This window comes from Salminus brasiliensis, chromosome 1, assembly GCF_030463535.1.
Source record: "Salminus brasiliensis chromosome 1, fSalBra1.hap2, whole genome shotgun sequence".
NCBI lineage: Eukaryota > Metazoa > Chordata > Actinopteri > Characiformes > Bryconidae > Salminus > Salminus brasiliensis.
In genome coordinates this window covers 78,321,677-78,330,541 of record NC_132878.1, presented here as the reverse complement: position 1 = coordinate 78,330,541, position 8,865 = coordinate 78,321,677, and the positions used below count along the sequence as shown (strand labels likewise).

General features: G+C 42.0%; 1 protein-coding gene across 2 annotated transcripts in view; it reads left to right on the top strand.

The window, feature by feature from the left end:
- Positions 1-1,067: 1,067 nt before the first annotated feature.
- The window catches only part of pola1 (polymerase (DNA directed), alpha 1), a 62,367-nt gene continuing 54,569 nt past the window's right edge, over positions 1,068-8,865 (top strand). The window contains exons 1-18 of one of the 2 annotated variants that reach the window (XM_072689925.1): positions 1,068-1,203; positions 2,997-3,121; positions 3,206-3,302; positions 3,397-3,477; positions 3,563-3,681; positions 3,837-3,899; positions 3,989-4,087; positions 4,373-4,493; positions 4,599-4,752; positions 5,141-5,316; positions 5,884-5,996; positions 6,170-6,283; positions 6,381-6,455; positions 6,567-6,705; positions 6,788-6,942; positions 7,025-7,109; positions 8,517-8,578; positions 8,676-8,765. In XM_072689925.1, the coding sequence (XP_072546026.1) occupies positions 1,155-1,203; positions 2,997-3,121; positions 3,206-3,302; positions 3,397-3,477; positions 3,563-3,681; positions 3,837-3,899; positions 3,989-4,087; positions 4,373-4,493; positions 4,599-4,752; positions 5,141-5,316; positions 5,884-5,996; positions 6,170-6,283; positions 6,381-6,455; positions 6,567-6,705; positions 6,788-6,942; positions 7,025-7,109; positions 8,517-8,578; positions 8,676-8,765 (1,917 nt within the window). In that variant the 5' untranslated portion in view covers positions 1,068-1,154. Of the gene's footprint in view, positions 1,204-2,996; positions 3,122-3,205; positions 3,303-3,396; positions 3,478-3,562; positions 3,682-3,836; positions 3,900-3,988; positions 4,088-4,354; positions 4,494-4,598; positions 4,753-5,140; positions 5,317-5,883; positions 5,997-6,169; positions 6,284-6,380; positions 6,456-6,566; positions 6,706-6,787; positions 6,943-7,024; positions 7,110-8,516; positions 8,579-8,675; positions 8,766-8,865 lie in introns of both variants that reach the window. The other variant, XM_072689916.1, reaches the window with a different exon arrangement.

The window sequence follows — 8,865 nt, the reverse complement described above, 5'->3', positions numbered from 1 at the left end:
ACGTAGTTTGTGAGGATGACCTGCTTTTTGTCTTCTTTGGTCTTCATGGTGTATTTGTAACCAGGAATACTGACCAAGCAGTGAGTGGATCTTCCAGATATCTTTCAGATCATTTATACTACAATCACTTGAGGCATTCACTTCATTCAGATGATCTTCACTTACCGATTGTCAGTCAAGGTTATTTCACCACAGTGATTTCTAAATGCTCTCAAAGTTCAAATATTAGTACTGTGTTGTTTACATTTGAATAATAACATCTTTGCATTATAATTATTATTATATTATTATTGTCATTTCTTTGCATTATTTTTAATTTTTTTGCATAATTTATTTGCAGTATTTTTGAGCAGTTATTTGGGCAAATAAATGCTCTAAATAGCAATATTTATATTTGGAATTTAGGGGAAATGTTGTCCATGGGTTATGAAATACAACACAAATGTTGATTTCTCTAAACACAATGCCTATAAATAGTAAACTAGAGAAACTGATAATGTAGGGTGGTCTCTTCATTTTTTCAAGAGCTGTTTGTTTTGTAGATTCTTGTGAAATTGTTTATTTAGAAAAACAAGGAGAAACTTTTAAAGAGAAACATGTATCTTTTTTTAGGCACGGTAGTATATATATATATATATATATATATATATATATATATATGGACAGTCAAAAGTTACTTTAGAAAAGTGTACAGTGTGCAGTGAAAGAGCAGTATCAGTCTAGCAGTCTAGAAACAGTCTAGAGTTCACAGTGCAAGATGCTGTATGTCCTGAATGCATATAGAGGTAGCGAAGCCTGCATTTCCTCAGTTTATTGTTAAATTAATATGATGCCCATGTGTTTAAACGATTAACATGGGGGGTCATATATTTCTTTCCACATGAAAAAAGATATATGTACCTAGAGAGAGTGATAACGTCACACATGGACGCAGATGAGTGAATCCTTAGGGCTCCTCTGAAGCACCCCCTCCAGAGGCCTCGAGGGGAAGCGCATCATTCTCTATCGTAACGCCCATTGGTCGTTTCGCACTTGCGACATTTCCGGCATATGAGTTTCCCCGGGAAGGTTTGGCGCGTAATCTGTTGTTTTGGTTTTCTCCTCGGATTTATCGATAATTTTCATACATCACATCTTTAGGTCTTACATATCAGATGGCGCCGGTTTCAAATCCAGATAAAGACGCGGACGGCGGAGATTATGGTGAGTGATGAGTGGCATTATTTGGAGGGGATGCCTCGCTGACGCTTTGTGGTTTCAGGGACGACATCGAGTCCCTCATAGAACACTAGTCTCCCTTAATTCCCGATTTCCCCATATTGACTTCGAGATATTGAGGTTTAACTACTACTACTACTGTTAACACATAATAGGAGGGCTGAGCAATTGAAGTCTCAGTATTTGTCATTGTGCGTTAAACCCGCCGTTAACCCACATCCAGCCCGTGTCAGGAAGGTGAACTTGACCTGATTGTCTCATGCAGCAGCACTTAGCTACAGTCTAGCTACCTCCATTAATAGCTTAATCGTGCAGTGTGTAATACAAGTGCTGCACTGTCCGTGTCTCTCTCCTTCCTCACATTGAATACCCCAGAATAACATGAACCACAAGCAGCCGGCGAGCAACTATCTACAGCTTTCAGTTCTGTAGCTGCTGTTGGACTCCACGTCCTGAGGGCCAGTGGTGTTTCTAAAGGTATGAAATGTAGTATTAGTTAGCTAGTGCTAGCTGCATGTTTTCAGAAATGACCAGCTACAGCAGCTACTCTTCCTCTGTGCTCCATGCCGTGTCCAACCTTTCAGGAAGCGAGATCAGCGTTGGACGGTGTCGGAGCTAACAGAGCTAGCTAGCTCATTTGTCAGGGAAAGGCGCTGTTAGCTTGGTGGTAACGGGCTAGCTAGCTGATATCTTGGCACCTCTCCGGTGTTGTTTTGGTCTAGTTATTTTTTGGTCTATACTTATTGCTAGCTACCCTGGTTGAACGTCTTATTTGACTCATTAGAATTGTTTTGGCGACCCTCAGGTTCTCTGTTTTGTTTATCAGCTGCCCCATGTACCAAAGACTAGATTACATGCAAATAATGGTGTAATATTTTATAAATTTCATTTTTTTTTTTTGGTTTGACAACATACAGTGTGCCTACTGTTTTCATTTTCAGTTCATTAGAGCAGGTAACATTATTGAAGTACATTATTTATCATTTTAATTTGGGTCATGTTACACAGGTAGGCAAATGTAGCTAGTGTAAGAAGACATGCCCCAGTGTACTCGCCTAGTCTGCCATGGGGAAAGTAGTGGACCCTAACCCTAACCTAACCCTAGCCCGCTAAGCTATGCAGAATCACCCTTAGTGTTGGACATGGAATTTGGCCTCGGCCTTTAACCCAACCGTGCAATGCACCTCAGCGGTTAGAGCGCCGGGATATCGATAACAGGGTTGTGGGTTCGATTCCCGGGCTCGGCAAGCTGCCACTGTTGGGCCCTTGAGCAAGGCCCTTTACCCTCTCTGCTCCCCGGGCGCTGGAGTTGGCGAGTTGGCTGCCCACCGCTCTGGGTGTGTGTGTGTGTGTGTACTCACTGCCCCTAACACATGTGTGTGTGTGTGTGTGTGAGTGTGTATTCACTACCAGATGGGTTAAATGCGGAGGACACATTTCGCTGTACAGTGTACACTGACAAATACGTGCACCTTTTTTACCTTTACTAGTGATCAAACACATAGTGTGCCAGAGGGGAGCAGATAGGGTGAAAGGCCTTGCTCAAGGGCTCAACACTGGCAGCTTGGACAGCCTGGGTATCGAACCCACAACCCTGTCATCAATAGCCTGGTGCACCAACAGAATCTGTTTTCTAGTGTTATGATCTAACCCTCTAGCCGCAGCTGATTTAAAAACTTGCTTTTGTAGCTACATAGTTTGATGTAGCTGAAAATTTAAGTTTGTGGACATGGACACTCCCTAAGAATATTTGGACTAACCACTCAATAATGTCACAGATGCTGCGGACAGTGGTGGTCTTGCTGCGTCCCGTTCCAGACGGGAGAAACGGGAGAAAGTGGGCCGCAAGTCGGCACTGGAGCAGCTCAAAAGAGCCCAGAAGGGCGAGAAAATAAAGTATGAGGTGAGTGACAACCTGAGGAGGGAGTCTGTAGGTGTGTATTTATGTATGTTTGCCTTATAAAATAAATAAAAATCTTGCCCACAGGTTGAAGACATCAGCAGTGTGTATGAGGAGGTGGACGAGGAGCAGTACTCGAAGATGGTGCGGGAGAGGCAGGATGATGACTGGATTATTGATGATGGTGAGTCCCTACTGAACTTAAATGTCATGCCCTGTATCCATATCTAAAAAATGATCATGTATTAATGTTTATTTATTTATCTGTCCCACATCAGATGGAACAGGCTACGTGGAGGATGGCAGAGAGATCTTTGATGAAGAGCTGGAGGAGAATGTGTCGGGAAAAGGCCCTAAAGGTAAGTAAGCACTAAAGACAGCTAATAAATCAAACCATGTTTAGTTATATAAATATCTGCCACCTAATGTAACTTCTGGCAACAGGCAAATCAGGTAAAGGTGCGGATTCAAAGGAGAGCAAGAATGCTAAGAGATTGGCAGTCAGTAAACCCAACAGCATAAAGAGTATGTTCATGAACAGCAATGTCAGAAAGCCTGCAGAGGTGAGTCTCTATTTGTGCTGTCTTTTATAAATAAAGAATTGAATCATTTGTAGAGAACCGGTTTTCCTTTCAGTGCTGCAATTAAGTCAGTTAATAGTAGAATGCTTGTACAGCCTCTTTCCTAAAGCTTCTTTTCTCTCTCGTCTGGATTGTAGAAAGATGTGGACCTGTCGAAAGATGATCTTCTGGGAGATATTCTACAAGACCTGCACTCAGAGGTGAGTTGTCTCATGTTTGTCTTTTGTGCCCCAGATGTACATTTTTTATTATTATTACTTTTTTATACCTATTTTTGTGTCTCTTCCAGAAACCTGCACTCACCCCACCACCAGTTATTACCTTAAAGAAAAAGAAAGCAGTGGGATCTCCCATGAACCCCTTTTCTGTCAAATCCCAAACACCAAAGGTAGTTTGTGTTCCTGATTTACTCTCCCTTACTTTTAAGGGATTGCACAAAGGGTGTACAAAAAGTCCTTTTAAAATTAATTTAATTTATTTTTTAAATAACTGTTTTGATTACACTCAGTCTTTTTAACATTTACTGACTGTACACACCTGGTAACACTTTATCTGAATTAAAAAAGTGGCTTTATTGGCTGTGTTTTAAAATGTTATTAGTTTAAAGGTTTGAAAAAGTACCACTGTGTTTGTTCATCTCTTCCACTCATCACAGGGATCACCTGCTGCCCAGGTATCAAAGCCCAAGCTCACAGTGCCGTGCCCTCCTCCAGCCGATCCCTCACCCAGGCCAGCCCCTAAACCAGCCCTGTCTGCTCAGACTAAGAAGCCCAAGGTGGAGGAACCTGAGGAAGGTATTCACCCTTTTTTGGTTTTGGTTTTGTTTCAGTTAAACTAAATGAATGCCATCCATCTGCTTATTCATGAGTTTCCGAGTTGGTCATCTTCTTGTCTTCCAGTTGCTGACTCGTTGGAGTTTGATGAGATGGACTTTGATGAACCAATGGAGCTGGGAGCAGAGGAACAGAAGGAAGTGGCAATTAAAGTGGAGGCAGAGCCTGAGCCCATTTTTAAAGTAGAGCCTAAAACTGAACCGCTGGAGGAGGTGTTGAAGTGAGTTTTTGTTCCACTGCCTAAAGCTGAGCCGAAACAGTGATGTGCCAGTGTGTGTGCAGGTTCATGAGTACATGTTTATAGTTTCTAAGATGATGTTGATGAAGAAGAATGATAATACTTTGAATCTAAGTTCTGTTAAGATGTTTTGTTAGTGGTAAGCTTATGCATGCATTTATAAGCATGATTATAAATAAGTTATTGGTTACTGTTGTATTGATTATTTAATTTACTACATTTTGAAATGAGTGTGTTTACACCAATACCCTCTAGCAGAAATGTATATATGTCCAGTAAAGACTTGTGACATGCAAGTCTTGTCATAATTAGTGCAAGTGCTGTTTTGATGGACTCAACTGACATTGCTCTGCTTGCTCTTCCTCTTCAGGTCAGGAATGGTGGGAGGCTCTTGCTGGGAGAAAATGGAGGAGGAGGTGGCTGATGAAGCTCCTGTGGAGGTGCAGGTGGATTCTAGCCAGCTCCCGCTGGTGGAGGGGCCAGATGGGGAAATGGTTTTCCGCTTCTACTGGCTGGATGCTTTCGAGGACCAGTTCAACCAACCAGGCATGTCTCTTTGCAACTCTGCTTTCTTAAGTAAAAAAAAAAATACATTGTAATTATCCATTATTATAAATAATAAGGGTTAACCCTGTCATATGCAGTTGAGCCCTACATCCAACTACAATAGGTGCATCCCAAAGTCTAGGCACTTCCCCTGCAGCATTGCAACATTCTTGGCTGTTTAGTCCAACTTGTAAAAGGTTATGTGGGTCACTGAAGATCTCGAGGGATACAGCAGTCATGTCTTTCATATGGCTGTATTTGAAGCATCTTATTAAGCGTAGTAGCTTTCAGTGACATAATGGCCAAGAAATACAGCCTAGGCTTATGGGTGCAGCTTGTCCAATTGTTTTAGACTCAAGGTATTTATATAATAAAACAAAAGCAAATGTATAGCTCTGGTTTCCTTTAGTCTATGCACTACTGGTGCTATACTAATGGAGAAACTCTGAGATTGAGTGCCTCGCTCAGTAACCTATAACACTAGTTACTTCAGGGCTTGTAACGTAAATGACTTAAACTGTGCTTTTACCTAATTAAATTTTTTTTAAATGTTGTTCTGGGCTGCAGGAGTGGTGTACTTGTTCGGCAAGGTGTGGATAGAGTCGGTCAAAGTCTTTGTCAGCTGTTGTGTGGCTGTGAAGAACATTGAGAGGACTATGTACTTCCTGCCACGGGAACATGTGAGTTTACACACATAAACTGTGTTTAGGCAATGTTAAAGACAGTGTGCTTGTTTCATTATTAACATTTACTGCTATGAGTTGCTATATATATATATATATATATATATATATATATATATATATATATATATATATATATATATATATATTCCTTTTTATATGTTTAATAGAAAGTAAACCTGCAAACTGGTGAGGAGACAGACGTTCCTGTGGGAATGATGGATGTTTACCAAGAGTTTAACAGCCTCTCTGAAAAATTCAAAATCATGAAGTTCAAATCCAAGGTAAGTGCAGATACACTGCTCTTATTTCTAGTACAGCCATTAAATTTATCAAATGGCTTTGCAAGCATGAAAAAAATGTTTTTCTGTTTTCCAACAGAAAGTGGAAAAGAACTACGCCTTTGAGATTCCAGATGTGCCTACACAGTGCGAATACCTAGAAGTGCGATACTCTGTGAGTTGATGCAGTTGGCTAGATTTAGTGCACATCGGAGTCTGTGTTCTCCAGCTGAGAAGAGAATGAAACGGTCACTCTCATTAATTTCATATGTGCTGTGTATTTTAGGCTGAGATGCCCCAGCTGCCATCTGATCTGAAGGGCTCTACCTTCTCCCACATCTTTGGCACCAACACGTCCAGCCTGGAGCACCTCCTCCTCAGCAGGAAAATTCGTGGGCCCTGCTGGCTTGACATCAAGACTCCTAGTGAGTGTGTTTACTTATATTTTGTCATTCCTCCTGAGCTACTAGCTGTTTTATAATGGTGGCTTTTATATTTCCCTCATAGCGCTCAGCAGTCAGCCTATGAGCTGGTGTAAGGTGGAGGCCATTGCTCAGAAAAGTGACCTGATTTCGGTGGTAAAAGACTTGCCTCCTCCTCCGCTGGTTGTCATGTCAATCAGCCTGAAGACTGTTCAGAACCCAAAAACCCACCACAATGAGGTAAGTCCAACAGAAGCTCTGTTCTGAAGGGAAAATTATCTTTCAGTAGGGTTTGACCGTTTTGTTAATTTGCCTTGCACAGATTGTGTCGCTGGCTGCCCTTATTCACTACAAATTTCCTCTGGACAAAGCTCCTCCACGCGTCCCTTACCAGTACCATTTCTGTGGTGAGTGATGCCGGTTATTGTTGTTTATTTATTTATAGGTACTTGAGATTGAGAGTTTCTGTCTTACAAATATCAGGATGTGGCTTCATGTTAATATTCCACTGACTTGTAATAGGAAGCATATTGTAGGATGGCGGCTCACCATCTCAAACTTAACCCCAGCAAGACAGAGCTGCTGTACATCCCGGGAACTGCTGGACCTAAAAACGATTTTGCCATCTCCATTGAGAACTCACTAGTCACTCCTTCTACGGAAGCTCAAAGCCTTGGTGTAGTCATGGATGACCAGTTATCGTTCTTAAGTTATGTTGCAAACGTAACTCGGTCATGCAGATTTCTCCTATTCAGCATCCGGAGAATTCAACCCTTCCTCTCTAGAGAGGCCACCCAGGTGCTCGTTCAGTCTCTCAACACTTCAAGACTTGACTACTGCAACTCTCTTCTGCCTGGTCTCCCTTTACGCACCATCAGGCCCCTGCAACTTATGCAGAATGCTGCAGCACGGGTCGTCTTGAAAGGTTCCTAAATTCAGCCATGTCACTCCACTGCTGCGTTCTCTTCACTGGCTTCCTGTAGCTGCTTCCTGCATCAGATTCAAAACCCTGACGCTGGCCTACAAAGCCAAGAACGGACCAGCCCCTCCGTACTTGATGGCAATGGTCAAAAGCCACACCAAGAGCCCTTCGAGCTTAAAGTACGGCTCGGCTCTGCTTGCCCCGCCATCCCTCAAAATCCACGGAAGACAAGTGTCCAGGCTTTTTTCTCTCCTGGCGGGCTTCCCCTGGGTGTCCGAACGGCAGAGTCGCTCGCTGTCTTCAAACGCAGACTGAAGACCCACCTCTTCTGAGAATACTTGGACGAATAGCAGACTATGGTCACCTTGTGTTTTGTAATGTCTAAAGCTTAGTGGTATCTTTAAATTATTAGTCTATTCAAACTACTGGGATTTTTCTTGGGTAAATAGCAAAGCACTTTTGTAAGTTGCTCTGGATAAGAACATCTGCTAAATGCCTTAAATGTAAATGTCTCTCATTGCCACTTTAAGCCTGGCACGCTGCTAAACAATGTAACTTTGGTAGCGCGTGAAGACCTCTCTCTCGAGAACTGTAAAGCTGCGTAACCTGACTAATATTTGTGTAAAATCCTGTATTGTTAATTTACCATGTCAGTGTACATGCCTCTTTCACAGTTCTGCATGGTTAAACTTTGCTACAGATGCATGTGTGCAGTTGTCCATGACCGGGTGCTGAAAGCGCGATTAGTATTTATGGTGTAAAAGTGAATTAATATTGGCAACTGTGGGGAGAACCCAGGAGCAAAAATACCAACTCTTGCATAATACTGCTTTAACTTGTATATCCCATTTAACTGCAGTCTCATTCACATTGCTAATTACTGTTGTTACAGTGGTGAGCAAGCCCAATGACTGTATCTACCCATATGACTTCAAGGATGCAGTCAGGAAAAAGGTGAGGTAGTCATTCCCTGCTTGCCTGTAGTATAATTTATCCCAGGCTTTCGGTTGTATGCGCTTGTTTGACACACCTCTTAATCTCTTATTTGCAGAATGGTATAGTGGAGATTGCTGCAACTGAACGAACTCTTTTGGGGTTCTTCTTGGCTAAGATGCACAAAATAGATCCAGATGTTTTAGTGGTGAGTTAAATTGTTGTTAAATTGCATTTGCATTAAATCGCTTTGCATTAAATTGCATAACTTGTCTTGTGCCTGTTGTGGCAGAAATTTTGATCTTACC